The sequence below is a fragment of the Amphiura filiformis genome, chromosome 4 (genome assembly GCF_039555335.1).
Source record: "Amphiura filiformis chromosome 4, Afil_fr2py, whole genome shotgun sequence".
Lineage (NCBI taxonomy): Eukaryota > Metazoa > Echinodermata > Ophiuroidea > Amphilepidida > Amphiuridae > Amphiura > Amphiura filiformis.
This window is the reverse complement of record NC_092631.1, coordinates 25,641,447-25,662,497: the sequence shown is the minus strand read 5'-3', so window position 1 is coordinate 25,662,497 and position 21,051 is coordinate 25,641,447. Positions and strand designations below refer to the sequence as shown.

Here is a 21,051-nt window from a genome sequence, read left to right as displayed (position 1 = left end):
CATAGCTGCCCTTCACCATATACATGAACTATAGTAAAAAAAGTCTGAATAAAAGGAAAAGTACTTTTCAAAGATATGATAATATTTATACTTACTTGGAAAGTTTCTTCTTGGAACATATAAGGTTAGCATCTATTTTAAACTGTTGCAATTTGGTAGTTCACAGCATCTTGCGAATGGTAGTGAGCTTTGGCAAAAATTGCATTGATCATTTCATAGGGAGTGTGTAGAATGCAAAAATTGCATTGATCATTTCATAGTGAGTGTGTAGAATAATTCAAATATCACAGATATAGTTTTGTAGGTCCTGTGGTTCTTGAATTATGTTGTAAAGAGGGCTGAAACAACAACACTTTTGTAAAACATACATAACTCATTAACAACAATAAATCAAGTAAGTTTTCAAAGTATATGATTTGTATGATGAACTATTGAAAAATATGAAGCTTTTGGTCTCCATAGTAAAGAGAAGAAGTACATAAACTTTCTCATCCTCTCTATTAAGCTCCACACAAAGGGGTACAAATTGTTGACACGTGTGTAAGGCTATCATGTTAACTCAAAACCACTTTTAAGCAAAATTTTACAGAAAAGGAACTTTCTATTAAAGTATTTCTGCAAATAAACCAGGCACATGTTTCTCAGCTTCAAACACCATCTAAGAGTACACAAGTATTCCATTTCAGAGTAGCCTAGTAACATTGTGTAATTTCATTCCTTCATCAGGCACTAATACAATGCTAGAACAGGGGATTCAAATGGGATCCATGTCTATAGGCCCGTAGATCAGTCTGCCTTTTTTGTATGCTTTTCCAGCTGCAACAGACACTGCATGTCCCATACTCTCTGTCATTGAGCTATTCCAGTTCAAATCCATACACCCTCTATGGAATACATGACCTTAATCTGCCACACAGGGGGCATAAATTTCAAATGGAGTCACCCATTCAGGTAACCTCATTTGAAACTCACACTCCTTGTGTGGGAGATTAAGGGATGTCTTCTATAGGGGTGATGAATTTCACCTGGAATGGCCCATTTTTTCACTCGAATGATTATCTTTGTTTTCCTTCACCACATTTTGTCCCTGCATCCAATTATTACCGCAGCAGAAAAATGTTACGTCAAAATTGCCTCTGTATTTGTTGCTACAGCAAAATGCATACAAGAAGTCAAGCTATATACTGGGCCCTATAGATTTTTCTTTCTAAAAAACCTGCCCATATCTAAGGATATGGATTTTTTGTTAAAATAAATAAAATCTTCCCTGTTTGTGTGGCACATCCCGTTTCCCTCCATATCATCTCCTGGGTTTAGTCCTCTATCAAAGGCAGTCCTCTGGCATCTTGCAACAATTTCAAGATATTCAGTTTGTCTATAGAACTACCACATTATAGAAAAGATAATTTCTCTAATCTCTTAACTTTAGAAGCATAACCCAGCAGCTATCCTTCCGACACCATTCTTTCACATATCTCATGCATTTCCTCCGTTTGGCAAAACGATCGATAATCACTCTATCTTCCATTGATAAATATTAATATGTGCAATACCTCACCATATCTCATCCCATTTACTTCATATTCTTCTTTTGGATTCGGGCAATGCAATAATTCATGATTGTTCCTGAATACAAAATAAAATTGCTTTCAGCATATTACTGTCTGTCTCACACCCCGTCCTGTTAAATGCAGAGATTTTTTCACATGAATTAAACATAGCTCTGGTATATTAGGAGACCTGCACACCTTATAGATGAGATGAGATAAAATCAACTATGGTATAATATGAAACAGTGGCATAGCATGCAATTTCTTGCGGGAGTATTATTGAAGGATATAGGGAGTTTTATGAAGGAATATATCAAGTTTTGTGGATATTGCTGATTAAAAACATGGGGTTTATACCCTACCAGCATAACGCTATTACTAATATGCTGCTGATTTGACACCATCTGCAATAAATTTGAACAAAATATGTTTAATAAATGTTTCCTAATATCTTTTTTGTGAATATGTATTAGGCTTGTCCTCTTCCACATTGGGATAGAGTGACATTGAGATAACATGTATTCTGAGTAAATGAAATGCTAACATCAGTAGATAGCAAGTATTCTGCATAAATGATATCTTCAGTAGATAGCAAGTATTCTGAGTAAATGCTATCTTCAGTAGATAGCAAGTATTCTGATTAAATGCTATCTTAAGTAGATAGCAAGTATTCTGAGTAAATGCTATCTTCAGTAGAGAGCAAGTATTCTGCAAGTGCTATCTTCAATAGACAGTTAGTATGCTGAATAAGTGCAATTATCAGTAGATAGCTCACTGAGTAAGTGCTATCTTCAATAGACAGTTAGTATGCTGAATAAGTGCAATTATCAGTAGATAGCTCACTGAGTAAGTGCTATCTTCAATAGACAGTTAGTATGCTGAATAAGTGCAATTATCAGTAGATAGCTCACTGAGTAAGTGCTATCTTCAATAGACAGTTAGTATGCTGAATAAGTGCAATTATCAGTAGATAGCTCACTGAGTAAGTGATATATTCAATAGACAGCTTGTATGCTGAGTAAGTGCTATATCAGTAGATAGCAAGTATTCTGAGTAAATGCTCTCTTCAGTAGATAGCAAGTATTCTGATTAAATGCTATCTTAAGTAGATAGCAAGTATTCTGCATAAATGCTATCTTCAGTAGAGAGCAAGTATTCTGCATAAATGCTAACTTTAGTAGATAGCAAGTATTCTGCATAAATGCTATCTTCAGTAGATAGCAAGTATTCTGAGTAAAATGCTATCTTCAGCAGATAGAAAATATTCTGAGTAAATGCTATCTTCAGTAGATAGTAAGTGTTCCGAGTAAATGCTAGCTTCAGTAGATAGCAAGTATGCTGAGTAAATGCTGTCTTCAGAAGATAGCAAGAATTTGAGTAAATGCTATTTTCAGTGGATACAAAGCATTCTGAGTAAATGCTATCTTCAGAAGATAGCAAGTATTCTGAGTAAATGCTATCTTCAGTAGATAACAAATAAGTTTTCTGGAGTAAATGATCTTCAGTAAATAGCAAGTATTCTGAGTTAATGTTATCTTCAATAGATAGCAAGTATTCTGAGTAAAATGCTATCTTCAGTAGATAGCAACAATTCTGATTAAATGTTATCTTCAGAAGATACAAAGCATTCTGAGTAAATGCTATCTTCAGAAGATAGCAAGTATTCTGAGTAAATGCTATCTTCAGTAGACAACAAGTAAGTATTCTGGAGTAAATGATCTTCAGTAAATAGCAAGTATTCTGAGTTAATGTTATCTTCAATAGATAGCAAGTATTCTGAGTAAAATGCTATCTTCAGTAGATAGCAAGAATTCTGATTAAATGTTATCTTCAGAAGATAGCAATAGCAACCATTCTAAGTAAATGCTATCTTCAGTAGATAGTAAGTATTCTGGGTAAATGCTCTCTTCAGCAGATAGAAATATTATGAGTAAATGCTATCTTCAGTAGATAGTAAGTGTTCCGAGTAAATGTTATCTTCAGTAGATAGCAAGTATTCTGAGTAAATGTTATCTTCAGAAGACGGCAAGTATTCTGAGAATATGCTACCTTCAGAAGATAGCAAAGTATTGAGTAATTGCTATCGTTAGTAGATAGCAAGTATCCGGAGTAAATGCTATCTTCAGTAGATAGCAAGTATTCTGAGTACATGCTATCTTCAGAAGATAGCAAAGTATTGAGTAATTGCTATCGTTAGTAGATAGCAAGCATCCGGAGTAAATGCTATCTTCAGTAGATAGCAAGTATTCTGAGTACATGCTATCTTCAGAAGATAGCTAAGTATTTTAAGTAATTGCTATCTTTAGTAGATATTAAGTATCCTGAGTAAATGCTATCTCCAGTAGATAGCATTTACTCAGTTCCAAATATACTAACACAGAGAGCAACAGAACGTATAGTGCCAATATCTGACCAGTGAGCAAACCCATATTGGAATAGAATGACTAATAATAGATTGAGAATATTATCAAGAATAATCTCTTTATTCTTAGATGTATGTTTATACCGTATTTCGTCAAATAGTCGCCCCCTCAAATAAATGCCCCCACACCACTTTTTTCAACCAAGATGTTTCAAAAATGCCGATATTTCCATGCTATCTTGTGTAGTAAGCTTACCAAGTTGCCCACATGGTCAATAATAGCGTCAATAATTGGCAAAAATTTGGATTGGAAACCTGGAAGTGAACCAGAAGTCAGTGTTTCTAGTTCATAGTTCGTCATTTTAGCATGAATTTTAAGTTTACCTAATGATTTTAACGGGAATTATTGTTCTAAAATTGACCTTGAATAAACGCCCCCTCTTGGGGAAATGTAACGCCCCCGGGGGTGTTTATTTGACGAAATACGGTATGCATACTTGTAACTTGATCTTAAAACAATTCAAAGTTGAAATCCTTATTCTATATGTATACAGTGCACACTATGTGACCAACAAGGTTTGTTATCTTGCACAAGCCAAATTGTAATTCTGTAAACGTATCTAAAATCAGGAAAGAAAAACAAGTGACCGCAACTGACTGTAATGTCTGACTTACAGACCAACCACTTCAGTAGGCTATTCTAGTTGAAATCCCTACACCACTATGGAACACATGGCCTTAATTGCCCACACAGGGAGTGTACATGTAACTTTCAAATGGAATCACCCATTCAGGTAACCCTATTTGGAATTCACACTCCCTGTGTGGAAGATTAAGGTCATGTCTTCCGTATGTATTTTAACTGGAATAGCCCAATGTGCCACACTAACCGCAATATGTGCACTACAAGGCTGGCCACTTCACATAAGTTGCGGATTGTGGTCAACAAGATTAGTTACACAGGCTTTCTATAACAGATCTGTATCTTGGCTGAAATCCTAGTTGCAAGTATTTATGTCCGTCTATATTTTCCAACATTGTATATCTTACCGGCATTAAATGACTTGAATAAAAACAGCTCAGGACATAACAAACTACATATAAAAACAGACAAAATCAATTCAGATGATTTTACTTATTTTGTTTATTCGGAGGGCATTGAGGGAGGGGTGTAGGGGTGTGTCCATGTTTTGTTTTAACATTTTAATAGTACATCCAAAATCTGTATTCAAATTAGTACCAACTTGCGTAGTAATTAATCTGTTGCATGTAGAGAGACAGAGAGAGAGAGACTTAAGTATGTGCATGAAATATCTTCCAGAAGAAAAATAATCTGTCTTCTAGGACCTTTGACTGAACTTCTTTTTTTTTTTGCATTCAGAAAATTTTCAAAATATGTTTGCACAAATTTCAAGCTTTCTATGATATTTTTAAAGTCAATTTAACCTCTTCCAGAAACAAAAACATACAAATCCAAACCAACCTACAAGTTCTTTTTTTTTTGTCTTCTTCTTTTCTTGTTGCCTTACCCATACAAAAAGGAAAGTTAGTAAAGCATACAAAGTCTTGGTGCATTGCTTCAAAAGCTTTCCAAAAAAGAGAATCTCTCCATCTCATAACATTTCATAACATGAAACGTTCCCTAATCTATTTGCAAACAAATGGACTCTATGTCCAAGTAAATACCTGTTGCTGGCCATTGGTCATTAGGTATGATAGATGAGCAACAAGATAGGCCTACTCATCATGTGGGTAGACATGACCATTAGTGATCTCAATGTTCTAGTTAGTTTCACTTTGAGGCCCCTATTCCATTTTTTGTCATCTTATTTTCTTCTTGATGTCTGATTAAAGAAGTTGGTAGACAAATGAATGCTGTCAATGTTCAAAGTGTGAGAAAAAAGGACTATAAAATTAAGTATAACTGCTATCCTACAGTATTAAATATATATGACAAAATAAGAATAGACATATATGATATCTATAGTGGATAGTAAGTTCTAAGCATCTGACAAGTATAAGTTTTATCTTAACCTGATAGAGACTATTTTAAGGTTGGTCTGAACCCTGAAATTATGGAACTTTCGGGCCTCATAACTTCTAAATTGTTGGTCTAAAGTATATAAAAGTATACATACCGTATTGTTTGTAATAAACGCCCCGGGGGCGTTGCATTTTTCCAAAAGGGGGGGCGTTTATTGAAGGTGAATTGTCAGTGAAAAAAGTTTACAATCGGGTTAAATTTCCGATGGTGCTCCTGTAGGAAGGAGGATTTATGCATACGCCCATGGAAAATATCATTTTCGTGGTAAATACATCAAAATTACACCCATACGCGCATCATCAAGCAAGAATCTGGTGAAATTCTACCATAATTAGGCAATGGAGTGGATGGAAGTGCGAGTTATAATTGGTTTTGTCCATGCAATTTACCAATCGTCCATGACAAGACTGACCAGACTGATGCCGGTTTTAAGCTTACTCACACGATATAGCATGGAAATGTTTGCATTTTTGTCAATTTTTCACAGAAAAATTGGAGGGGGGCGTTTATTAGAGGGGGAGCGTTTATTACAAACAATACGGTATTTTACCAAAAATATTTGAAATTTGGACCAAAATCTGGCTTTTTTATTATTTTTTTTTTTGAAAAATCAGCATTTCTTGACCATTTTTGGTGCAAATTTCTCAAAGTTGGTCGAAATTCAAAAAAATGAAAAAACAGTAGATAGCTAAAGTTTGTTCGGAAAACATAAGACTCATAACACCGTGTACTGATACAGAATGGCATGCACGCAGTTGGCGCAATGCTTAGGCTAGTTGTGTGTTGCATAATGCGTGACTGGCGCACGCTTATGTGACTTTACACAAGTGTGAATTGGGACTGTATTAACGCACGCAGTAACAAAAGCTTTATATAAGCCGAACAAACTTTAATGACTGCAAATACAAAACAGGCCACATTATATCTGACCTCCTTGCATGTAGATACTATAATTTGATTTTTGTTGTGAGCACAAAAACACCTGTCATCCAAGTCTAAAGACAGTGCCTACTATGTTATTAATCTACAGATACTGCATTTTACTTGGGGGGTCAGGTTTGGGACTTAGTGTGTGAGAGTAAAATGTAAATGTACAGAATAATAAGGTGAAGTGCGTGGGAAGTGTAAACATAAAATAAGCTTTGTCATATCCTCAGTTCAGTAGTAGCTATATAAGAGTTTCAAAAGTGATTATATTGTAAGCTAGCATTTACATATTTGGAATAACTGCCATCTTCAGTATTCTAAGCGTTGTATCTTATAGATAGCAAGTATTGCTGCAAAAAGTTTAAGCAGTAGATAGCAAGTATTCAGAGTAAATGTTATCTTCAGTAGATAGCTATTATTCAGAGTACAAGTGCTATCTTCAGGAGAGAAGCAAGTATTCTCAGTAAATGTTATCTTCAGTAGATAGCTAGTATTCAGAGTTCAAGTGCTATCTTCAGTAGATAGCAAGTATTCTAAGTGCTATCTGGAGTAGATAAGATTAGCAAAGTATTGCTTAAACGTTTCCATCAGTAAGTATTCAGAGTAATAAGTATTATCTTCAGTAGATAGCAAGTATTCTAAGTAAATGCTATCGTCAGTAGGTATTTAGTATCCTGAGATAGTGCTGTCTTCAGTAGATAGCAGGTATTATGAGTAAATGCTATCTTCAGTAGATAGCTAGTATTCTAAGTAAATGCAGGCATGAAAACTGTTCTTGGAAAAAAGCACTGAAAACCATGTTTTTTTATCATTTTCTGTGAATTTGATTCAAAATAGGCTGAAAAACACTGAAAAACACTGAAAACAATAACAAAAAACGCTGAAATCAGCTAAAACGCTGAAAATTTTCATTCCTGTAAATGCTATCTTCAATAGTAGCAAGTATTCCAAGGCTATCTTCAGTAGATAGCTAGGATTCTAAGTAATGCTATCTTCAGTAGATAGCAAGTATTCTGAGTAAATGTTATCTTCAGTAGATAGCTATGATTCTCAGTAAATGTTATCTTTAGTAGATAGCAAGTATTCTGAGTAAATGCTATCTTCAGTAGATAGCTATGATTCAAATTAAATGCTATCTTCAAAAGTATATAAATGCTATATTTGGTAGACAGCTAATATTCTGAGTATACATGTGCTATCTTCAGCAGAAAGCTAATGCCCCCTATACACACTTGTACCATAGTCAGACACAAGAGTAAACATAGGGTTAGACCAAGACAAAAAGCATAAAAAGGAGCTGTGTCAATAACTGACCAGCAAGCACACCCACCAAGGGCAAAAAGAGCATCACCACGAGAGGAGTCACACATATCATAAGCTGTGACCTAACACCATGATATATATAGAGTACAGACAATTTACCTACATCCATCTTTACAACATTTCCCTATACACACACTTGTATCTGTCTTTGCACTCCAGGCTTGTAATCCAAACACTGCTTTTGTCCGAGCAAGCTTATACAAGTGGAATCATCGTAACCATATTTTGCTTAAAATCTCAAGAGAAATTACAGACAAAACGGATGTGCTGAGTACTGTGGTTTTGTGGGCTTTTAGTCTTATATGACCTGATGATAATCATGCCAGTTATAAAATACTGTGGCTCGTGTGTACACTATGCTTGTTCTCGTTTGCATGATTATCTGGACCTTTGGGAAACCGATACTATCTAAAGAGCATTTGGAACAAAAATGGATTACACTTAAGCAGTTTTCACTGTACATATAGGTTTTAGAGGTTTTTGTTTATTATCTTTATGCAGTCTTTATTATAGGTACATTTTGTAGATTTAATTTCTACTTATTATTTTAAACAGTCTTTGAATTTGGCAACTACTTTAATACATGTCTAATTAAGCCACTAATGTTAGATATTATCCACCCCCTATGGAATTCAACTCTTACTACATTTCATTCTTGTGTTTAGTAAGAATTCCTAAATTGCAATAATTCATAATGTAGAAATTCCCTCTTTCCCAGCTAATAATACAGTAACTTAAAGGGGACAGCGAAACAGAATAACCTAGCCAATTACACTCACTGTCAAACAAGCTAAGACGTACATTTCAAATAACTGTTAGTTTCTTTAATTATTATTGTTTTCCTTTTCTTTTCCTTCAAGTATTGATACATCAATTTAATAATTTGACACCCCCACAAAAAAGATGCTTACCAAACCTTAACATCAACAATATCTAAATATACTCACTGCATACTTTTCCCAATTTTTATTTGCACCATATGCCACACGTCTCATTCCCAAAATAAATTCACAAAAAACCCGTAAATTATTCAAAAGGACAACAAAAAGGTGTGTGTTATTCTCCTCTGTATCACTGTCGGATTAGAATTTCATCATTCTTGTCTACAAAAGTACAGACGTGTGTATTTAGGTTCACATTTCACATCCATGTAAGCCGAGCAATTCACGACAACCCAAAAATACGAGCAAGACCTGCTCCCACAAAACCCAGATCAAGTCGGGAAATTATGATTTGGAGAGATGTCCGCATTTATAATACTCAAATTACTTTAAAATGATATATCAAATGTTATAATTATTCAATCTTTTGTTCTTCAAAATGACATCTTTAGCTTCAAAAATCCTTTGTTTTCTATTAATGTGTGGCATGTTTATTGGACTGTATCTTAATGCTCTGCGTGCTAGCCATGCGCTTCAACGGAAAAAGTTGAAGTTTTGAAATATTTTCTCAAAATATCAAGAGCTATCTTAAGTACTGAACCAATGCTATAGGCATGTTTGTACTCATTTTAATGCATTTTTCATGCTGATTCCAAATATGGTCATGGTACATTTCTGAAATGTTTGAATTTTTTTAAAAACATGTTGTCTGTAGTCGACACCCGCGTGAAGAGAGTTAAATAAATCCTTGGCGACTTTGTCTGGGTTTTGTGGGAGCAAATCTCAATTATGGTTCATATTTCAACCTACAACATCAGACAAGTCATGTAACCAGGCAAAAAAAATGAAATGCATAAAATGAAAGCGATCTGGGCAAATCTCTTTGATATATCAATTGGTGCAAAAACGTTTACGATAAGGTTACCAATTACAGGAATTGGCTGTTGAACCGTCGTATCGTCTTTTCTCACAATCAAATCTGATGTGACAGACCCGCTAAAATACAGCGTTGTGTCCCCGAGCGACGAATGGCACAGAAGCTTACACTGAGACATGGAAATCTGCTATCCACCGACATCATGTTCTGTAAAGTGTAAACTATGCGGCAGGGATTTTTTTTCCACTTCATGGTTTTAGGGTGGGTCGTTTGGTGTTTTTCAGCCGATAGCCATAGCACGCAGATTTATACTAGCATGTTGTCAAGTTTGGTTAGTTGAATTGGTGTATAGCTACTGTGTAGAAGGGGAATGGGACTGAAAAACTGCAAACCTATTTAAGGCATTGAAATGGGTTTTATGCCATTACCTGACCAAACCAGACAAGCCTCCTAAATATATTTCTCCTGCATTACAGTATTTCACCAAATTAGCACTTACTAGAGTACTTACTGAATTCAAATCTAGAGGGTCTTTTTATAATAGCCTACTGTGCTCAAAAGTCAAAGTGGACTCTTATCAAGTTTGAACTTGCACTATAGAATTGGCAAACATATGTTACAACAATGAAAACGCAATGTCCATGTGTTTTCCAAAGATTTAATCAACAACTTTGTACCAAATTGTTTACCATGTTTACTGTGATCATGTTTTCATAGAAACTCAATGAATTAAGTCTGGAGGTGGAGTCTGGAGATGACGCTATTTGAAGGAAGTATTAAAAATTCAAAACTTCAGTAAATCTTTGATTACATTCAGCATAATACCTGACCCAAATGGTTAATAATAAACTACAGTATCTGAAAATAGAGTTCAGATTGCAAATTTTTGATAAGAATTTTCAAAAAATTATTGCTATCTCTTCATTATTCAACAGAGCTACCTAATCTTACATTAATAATTTCAATCTAACAAACGATGATTACCATCACGTGACCAACCATAAGTTATGTTTCTGCGCAGTCTGATGAAGACCCGGTGAACGGGTCGCAACGTTACTGAAAAAAATCGTTGGTGAGTCCAGAATTTGATTCATATTATTGTCTATTTTATACTACTGGATGACTCAAAACATTCACAAACTTGTCTACACTTTGTCTATCATTCTCAATTTGAAAACTACACACTTTACATCAGGAACATCCATCTCCAATATTGGGCTATTCCAGCTGAAACCCATACACCCCCTGTGGAAGACATGACCTTAATCTTCCACACAGGGAGTGTGACTTTTAAATGGGTTTACCTGAATGGCTGATTCCATTTGAAATCTACACCCCTGTGTGGTAGATTAATATCATGTCTTCCATAGGGGGTGTATGGATTTCAATTGGAATAGCCCCTCATAATTCTTATATCACTACCTCTACTCTCGCATACACACACCCAGCTAACATTATAGCTGTCGTGCAATTTCCTCTCCCCCACAAAAAAAAATCAATTCATGTTTCTCCTTATTTCTGCCTCGATCGTCTCCATTCCCGGCGACGAGAACATTTCCGCAATTTAGCAGGAATGGCAACTTGTTATTGTATTGAATACTCTTAGAAATTTACATGTGGTAATTTTTACCACTTCAACCATTTGAAACAAGGATTAATTTGTTTAATTTGAGGCAATTTTAGATTTTGTTTACAAGCTTAGAAGAACATTTTCTGTGCATTCTTCATTTCAGTCATATGAAAGGGAGTAAAAAGTGCAAAAATAAGCACTTAGTAAAAAAAAATCCCACTTTTGAAGCAGTTGTACGATGGTTACATCACTGATATAGATAAAATGGTACAGAGAAATCAATGGAATGGTTTTTGTTTGGATCTTTAAAATGAACTGAGAATTCATTGGGTTCGGCATTTTGAGGGAACGTATTATGTCCAAAGCATTGACTATCACTGTAGATGAATCAAGTACTGTCATCCATATTGACATTCTCTATATTATTGAGTTGAGTAAGCTTTTACAAATTTCAAGGGGGCTTTGTTATATATCATAAATATACAAAAAAATGTTTTTAAATATAAATTAGTCATTTTGCCATTCTATGTTAATTTTGCATTCTACTTCAAGCTTTTATTGTAATGCTAGAAACAAAGTATCTCCTTGTATCTTCTTGTTTGACCAACAGCAGTTTCAGTAAGGCATCATGATTAAAATTGGCACCATTTGACAAATTATTGTACTCATTTCCAATGTTGCATGACTCGTTTCATATCACTCTCTTTAAATCTACCTCATCAAACTATAAATCACTTCAAATTTGTTATCTCAAAATGAGCTGATTAAATTATGTATTTCATTACCCAGTGCCTCTTCTTACATCATTAATTGTTTCTAATTTCTTTGTCTGGTGCCAGATGGATGAGTGACTCCAAAACCTGCTCAACCTGACTATCGCATTTGATCTAATATGCACCACTCCCCTAAATAGCACCTTATTTCTATGTACAAGTATGTACAATAAAACATTAACTTTAGATATCTAGTATTTAGTTGATAGCTCGTATTGAGTATGTGCATTTTCAGTAGATAGCTAGTATTGAGTATGTGCATCTTCAGTAGATAACAAGTATTCTGAGTATGTACTATTTTCATTAGATAGCAAGTATGGCAACTGCTATCTTCAATACATAACAAGTACTCTGAGTAAATGCTATCTTCATTAGACAGCTAATATTATGAGTATGTGTAATCTACAGGAGATCAACTTAGATTAGATTAACTTTATTTCACCATGCATTCATATTTGCAACTTAATTTATCATCAGTGATTTAGAACAAAATTTAGGACAAGTATTGGGTTTATGTCAGATACTTTTAAGTCACCACTACAACAATTTTATTCATGCTTAGGTAATACCAAATATCTATCTAGCTATTTTGTACTATAAAATCAACCCAAACCACTCTTGCTTCAATGTCTACTCCATGATCAATGGTGATCCTAATTAAAACAGTGCTCATAAGAATAGAATTATTTATCCATCATATTTTACAGATAGGATTCATGTGTTGGAATCTGTGACCTCGGACTGTACTTCTTTGCTGGCACACAACATGTGTTTGGCTCTAAACATGTCTGACATGATAATGTGTGTGCTAAATGTTTTAAATGTTTATGTCTACGCTGGAATCCAGATACAAACAACAGTCTGCTTGAGGAGGCTATTACAAGGAGCTTAAAGGGGGATGGCCCAATTTTATAATGTATTTTTCCTATCTTACATGTAGGCATCACCTAAACAATTTGATTCCACATTTTCAGTCATATTGGTCCAAGTAGTTTGGACATAAGAAGACAAGCTATGTCTCCCAATGACCAATAGAACAACACGGGTGGGATACCAACATGGGGGATGAGGCAATCACCTTTTTGTTCATACCATCTGAATGAAAAATATCTCTGGATTAAAAATTTTCTGTATTTTGATAAAAACATGAGCTTTCTTCAGAAGGCAATATGTCAATTTTCATTGGGTGTTATATTGTTACTGTAAATTAGGTCCTTCATCTTTAAAGGATAGCTGGTTTTAAAGTAAACCAATCAAAGCACAGAATTCTTATTAATTAAGGAGAGAACATGCATTGTTTGCAGATCCATCAAATATTGTGACATGTTCATAATTTTTTTCATAAATAAATTCTAGCTTAATATGATATCATCCTTCAACAGCCAAGTATTTTTTAACTTTACTTAACAACCACATTATTATTAATTTGTTTGTTTTTGGTCATTTTGTAGGTTTTATTATTTGTGTGTGGGTGTGCAGGGGTTCAAAAATAGACACGCAGAGATATACACAAGAGTAGCCTGAAGACCAGTACTGCATATCAAAAACAAACAGGGACAACAGGGCTCTTGCATTATGGCACGTATGCATCAGAAAAATATCCGTCCGCAACTTTGATGTGACCAGCCAACATTAAAAACATGCTGCTCTTTTTCATATGATCTCGTATGAAAAAGACCAGCATGTTTTATAGTTAGGTTTAAATAACTATTTTTTTGGTTTCAGCGATGCCTGCTTGCGTAAGAATTTGAAATACTTTGTAGAATGTGACTGTGGCTCTGGTCTCTTAATGCTTTGCTGGGAAAATCTTTTTGAAACTGCCAATAATTTTCAAATCGCTTGTCTGCCAGGCCATTAAGCCATTAATTCACAATTACTAAGCCATGATCAGACGGGCGCTTACCTCAATGTTAATATACCCCTGTAGTCTTACAAATGATCCATCTCACACAATAACACATAAGATGTCCATGGTAAGTTACCATAAAGCCAATCCATTTTAAGATAGAGAGGAACGCTAATTGAACCCCCCCCCCCCATTAAAATATACGGGTAAGACGCCTTATTTTGGCATTATTTTAAGCATGATGTACAGAACTTATGGTAAAAATTTCATTTGAATAAACAAAGCTGCCAACAGCTTCACACGATCCCACCGCAATCGCATCTGTGCGTATTTAAAAAATACAACATGAACACACAACCTTGGATACTATGAAAATACTAACCAATCACAGGTGAGTTGACATGGTTGGATTCACATCCACGTCATGCACACGTGGGTGTTCATCGCATAAGTGTATGCGGACGATCATCAAGCTGTTGGCAACTGTGTTCATTCAAATGAAATTTCCACTACAGTACTTTTGAAACCTAATACTGTTAAAATTTGCGCAAAAACTTTTTTTCTTACAATATATAGATACTTCTCGGAACCAAGTAAGCTAAAAATGTCAGAATTCAAGGGTTGAAAGCCAGAAAGCCTTAACTCACAAAGGATTCTATTGTGAGTTGAGGCTTTCTGGATCTCAACCCTCAAATATTTAGTGTACATTTAGGAAATAAGGCAGTAATATGCTCAAATAAACTGCACATTTTTCGCCAAGGTCACAGAAAGTTACTTTTAACACAGGTACTGGTACGTGTCCGGACAGCTCTTACCACAGACTGGGTATGTGTCCACAGGGCACTTACCAAATATAGCACTGGTTCAGTGCTAGATGTGATCTACCAAAAACGTTGACAACGTAAAGAAATCAGCAAGTTTAAAAAAACCCACCTCGGCTCACTTTTTGAAACTTGGTCCCATTTGTAAAAGTTACTGATTTAAACTTTATCATATTTATATAAATTTAAAACATTTCCAGAAGTATTAGGTATCTTTAATGTGCAGATGCGATATTAATTTGTAAGCTTTCTGGAACGACCTGAAAGGTTATTATCTTGTTCTTGCATGGTAAGCCAATATCCTATTGTGTTTTGTTTTATAATAATCATGATTAATGATTGAATTAAACAAATAACACGTGAGGCTTGTAATCTTGTTGGAAACGCTGTGTTCTGTTGAAATAAAATAAAAACACTGATTTGCTGTTGGTGTTTAAAATGGGACCAAGTTTCAAAAAGTGAGCCGAGGTGGGTTTTTTTAAACTTGCTGATTTCTTTACGTTGTCAACGTTTTTTTGGTAGATTTCTTTTCTTTTTATGAATGTAGCCAAGCAGCTCCAAGCTTGGAAAGTCATCAGGTCAGGATGTGCTCCATAAAACAAATAAAATATCCATATTTCGCGGTTTGTGGTTCTTTATAATCTGGCTTGTTGGATATCCATATTTCGTGGCTTGTGGTTCTTTGAAGCCCTCTGGGGCAATATTTGCATATCGAAATTCCGCGGTTTGTGGTTCTTTATAGCCCTGCGGGCAATCTAGTTGGATATCAATATTGAGCGGCAGTTGTTGTTGATCTTTCGCGGTTTGTGGTCTTAATTTGTTGGATATCCATATTTCATGGATTGTGGTTCTTTATAATCGATAGGCATGTGGGAAATCTGGTTGGATATCCAAATTGCGCGGTTTGTGGTTCTTTGTAGCCCATGGGCAATCTAGTTGGATATCCCTATTAGCGGGCGGTTGTCGGCGATCTTTCGTGATTTCTGATTTTAATTTCCTTATCAAGCCCTGCCTTCTATCGGGAGCTTATTTATAGTTTAAGCTTGTTGGATATCCATATTTCGTGGTGTGTGATTCTTTATAGCCCTGCAGGGCAATCTAGTATATAGGCCTATCCAAATTTCGCGGTTTGTGGTTCTTTATAGCCCTGTGGGGAAATCTAGTTGGATAACAATATTCAGCGGCAGTTGTTGGCGATCTTTCGCTGTTTGTGATTTTAACTTGTGACAATTTATAATATTTATTCCAAATATAATTTCAGTCTGAGCTGTGAACAGAGCCACTGATAAATGTGTTTTAAATGACGAAGATATCATGATAGTCAGGCATGGTGAAAGCATCTGGATGGTGAAAGTAGGCCCTAGGCCTAGGCCTAAATGTGAATAAAAAATCAAACATGTTTGTTTGATGAAAAAAAAAAATATCACAATAGCAATGGATGTTCGAAATGGTGTTATTCTTGATTTATGACAATAAATTGGTTAATAAAACATTAAAAAAAAGGTGGTGGGAAGTTTTGAACTTGGGCAAAACTTCATAAGTGGATTAGAAGTCCATGGCCTTAACCACTTCGCCACGGGGACGTCCCGTTATAACGACGTGTGAAAGTGGAGTATTTATTAATATGAATGTATGCTGTGGTCCGGAAAGAATAAAAGAATTGTGAAAAGCTTGATTTTTTGGCGAATGGGATCCAGAATTTGTATGTATGGTATCCAGGAAAATGCTAGGGTATATTTTGAAAGTGAATCTCAAAAAGTAGTGCGACAGTGACAGCCATGTATGGCTGTAGCAGTGACGAAAGATTCTGGATATCAGTATGATTAGCTATGATTTTACACTAATTTTGGCTATGAAATACCGCATGAAATAATACAAGAATGTTTGTTTATTATCAAACAATCGGATTGACTGTAAGATTGGTGTAACTTTTTGAATTAATGAGTTATTAAAATATTACACTTTGGACAGTAAATAAGATTTAGCATGGTTTTAGATATATTTTGTACCCAGCGAAAAATATCACAGAACAATAGCGTTTTGTTTCGTGTAAATATAGTCCGGTGCATCTGTTTATTCTTCTTTATCAGTCGCTTTTTTTTTTAAACTTGCTGGTCATGCTACCGCTTGACTCTAATGTGATAACCCACGCCTGGCAATAATCAATTGAATCAATAAATCATGTGTGTGACTATTCAAGGGCATCGCGATCGGAGGAACTGAGCCGGTTCTAAGTTCTAACCAAGGACTGACGCTTCTTGAGGACAAGATACATAAAAGAATTCTTCGAGGTAGTTACCCCATGATAAGCTTAGTGAAAGTGATCACAGAGCACATTTTCATGCAAGCTACCACAATCTTAACTCCAAGAGTTAACTTTGCCATTGACTTACAGTGCCACGGAACTGTCTGAACACAGCTTGAGACTTTCTCGGAACACAACTCAGTGCTTTGCATTATTAAGTAACGCAATAACCTTGAAGTGAGGAGTTAAGAAGTGGTTCTCCCCTCAAACTCTACCAACTACAAACTAAATTTGAAAAGAAAACATTTTCACAAGGACAAATTTTTTTCACATTTCTTTCTTTTAGCAGACTATCCCTTGCCTCTAATTTCACATCATAGTATTTCTTTGCATTCAAATGAAAACACATGTGTACTTGACCGTATCTGAGAAGTGTACCAGTGTCACAAAGTTTTAGGCCATGCAAAAATTTTCTGAGAACAAATCCGTGCATCACTCCATCGAGCATCAAGAGCTGATCAGGTTTGATTAAAAGTAATTGGCCTAGTAGACAAAGTAATGTTGAGCTCATTTACTGCATATCCTTACCTCAAAAGAAGACACCGCCAATGTGGAGAGGCCGTCTACGTATGGTCCATAAATCTTGTGTTCCCTCACTCTCAGCGGTTGCTTACTTCTGTAGGACAGATAAAAAGGTTTTTAAAGAAACACTGATTATTGATAGGCAGCTAAGTGGTAATTACTTATGGTGGAGTTGGTTTGGAAATGATTACATTACACAAAGGCTAAGCAAGTGAAGTGGAAGGAGGCTGCAATGTCCACCTCACTCTTTACAGTAAGTTGCTATGTTTTTCTTTATAAAATGCTTACTATATTTGGCAAATAAATATGTGTCTGCCACCCCAGATTTCAAGGAGTCCCCACCAACACACATTTTGATGCATTAAGTCCGATGTATACTCCACTTCATTCATGTATACTTCATCAAAATATCGCAGAGTATCGTGAAGAATTGTTGCCCACTCTGTGCTTTCATATAGAAACTTCGCTGGCCTACCCACCCAAAAGTTGAACCAAATCCAACTCTCCATGAAGCTTAAGGAATTTCCTTCGCATGGAAGTCGTAAAATTTCAGCTCAAATTACTTCGCTGCCTGCGAAATCGCGGTCGCGAAGTGGAGTATACATCGGACTTTACACTAAATATTAACATACCTCGGGCATTGCATTTTTCCAAAGGGGTGGGCATCTATTAGAGGCGAATTTCAACAATAAAACATAGGCAAACTCCATTGAAGCTTATAAATATACCTGGAAATACCTCTGGTTTTACTTCTTGTACTTAAACTTCAGGGTCGCAATGCTATTTGGCTATCTGATCGCAATCGGTAAGGTTATTTACTTGAGGAAGCATGAACATTTCTGCATTTTTAAAGCATTTTGGTCGTAAAATATGAGGGGAGCATTTATTAGAGGGCCAGGGGGAGCATTTAATAGAGACAATGCGGTAGGGCCAGTAGGTACGCATGTACTCCTAATGTTTTTTTAAACATATTTATCCATTGTAACAAACATTGCATTTCAGGTTCCTGCTGCGATTTTCGGTTCTACGCTGTCATTTTCAGTTCTGGGCTGTAGTTTTCCATGCGAATGTTTGGCTTTAATCAGGTCGTTGTTCTTCTTCTTGACCATTTGTAGCTTTGAAAAAGTTGCCGCTGGGGCAACGCATGCAAAGAGATTGACAGGTGGGGGAACAACACAATGGCAAGAAGTATAACTGTAACTATAACAACAATAATCTTATCATCGACTGCAACATCAATGGTTAATCACAATCCCGGGATCACAATCGCTGAAAGGTCCTAATCCACTATTCTCAAATGGCATGACCCCATTGTGAAATTCACCAACCTGTGAGCATGTGTGGTATACTTTGATCAGCTCGTAATCGGCGGGCCTTATAAAATCGCTGATTAATATCAAAATATTTTACTTTTAGAATTTTTTGTGACATCTCGCCAGAAGCATCACAAATTATAAATTTAAGTCCTATACTTTGTCTACTTTCTTTAACACAAAAAATGTAGACCAGACAGGTCAACTAATTGCACTCCTAACGTGGGTCTACTTTTTGGCGTAGTTTACATTTCCCACCTATTACGAGCTGATGAAACTATACCTCTTATCAGGAAACAAACCACATGGTAAATGATCTTGTATTTGTTTGAATCATTATGACAAATTTTTGGTGTTATTCTGTACATCTTAACTGGTTTATTACAGAAGAATCATGAGATTGAGAAAATGGCCACATGCCAAGTTTCTGAATTTCAAACATCCTACTTGGATGGAAGGGAGCTTTAATGCCTACCATTACCTATATGTGATCCTACTGGAATCAAGACATTTGCAACCTGCAATATTCTTTAATTGCAATTTGGAAAATAGCAACTTTGCAATAAGATCACCATCAAAATTTAAATCCTAACCCGAGCTCCTAATCATGATCGTAATCCACTAACATTAAACACACACCACTACTTAACTCTCTCCATGCAGGTGTCGACTACAGACGACAAATTTTAATTTTTCATTAAACAATCAAAAATTTGTAAAATCTCAAAACCACATTTGGAATCAGGATGAAAAATACATTAAAATGAGTACAAACAAGCCTAATATTGATTCACTGGTTCTCAAGATAGCTCTGATATTTTGCAAAAATATCTCAAAACTTGACTTTTTATGTGGAAGCTAGAATGCAGAGCACTGAGTCTTTCAGATGGTGAACCTCACTATGCAAAATCTTGCCACCACATCGTATCTTTAAGTTCACCCCTACTCCAAACCACACATAAGATGACACGATGAGTTGATACCCTATAGACGTGTATCAATAACACTACAATTGCAATATATACGTAGGCACTATCTCAATGTCATAGCTATCAATTACTACACACACATCCTGTCTTCTTCTATGTCTATCTCTCTATCATATGCCTTTCTTATTTACGCTACAGCAGCAGTGGTTTAATCAACTTTTACTTGCACGTTATGTTTCTAAGAATACCAGGCAAACAAAATCAAGGACAGTTTTGCTTTTCATAATATTTGTAATATTAAAGCATGTTTTTAAGTGAAAATTATGGAATCCATGTTTTCTTGACATCTAATAGCATTTTCAAAATCCAGTGTTTACTGTGCTCCAACAATGTGAATGTATGCCAGCTGAACATTCATGAGATGATTGTATAAAAAAGGGCAGACACAAGTTACTTGCATTTCGCTCGGCATTCACAGTGTTTTAAGTTCTTTAACTTAAGGTTTTTAATGAGGTTTCAGTGGTATTTGGTTCAGGTTAAGCCTCTAATCCTAACCGTGCCCATGGATTTTTTTTTTTTTTGCTATCGGAAGGGGGAGGTACCCCCAGGATTCGAACCTCAGACCCCTCGCAGAAGATCACCGGCATCTAGCCATAAGGGTTACGTTGGCCCGGCCAGCAATTCTCTGGGTATATATGACTTAGGCAGATTGTATCATCACATCACGTGAAATGCATTCACGAGCAATGGTTTTAATAGTGAGCTTTTGGTTGGGTTAGGTTTAATACTGATTGGAAAGTATGAGTAGAGCCAGCAATGGGCTATACCATTTGAAAGACATGCATACTCTATGGAAGACATGACCTTAATCTTTCACACAGGGGGTGTTAATTCCAAATGGGGTTACCTGAATTGAAACGCCATTTGAAATTATGCACCCAATATGCGGAAGACTAAAGTAATTCCTTCTACAGAGGGTGTATGGATTTCAAATGGAATAAGCCCAAC

The 21,051-nt window shown here is 35.7% G+C and overlaps 1 protein-coding gene across 1 annotated transcript in view; it reads right to left on the bottom strand.

Annotated features, from left to right (window-relative positions):
- Positions 1 to 21,051, bottom strand: part of LOC140150728 (kinesin-like protein KIF13A) — a 302,797-nt gene that overhangs the window by 138,105 nt on the left and 143,641 nt on the right. The window contains exon 5 of the mRNA XM_072172826.1: positions 17,808 to 17,895. Within this exon, the coding sequence (XP_072028927.1) occupies positions 17,808 to 17,895 (88 nt within the window). The remainder of the gene's footprint in view (positions 1 to 17,807; positions 17,896 to 21,051) is intronic.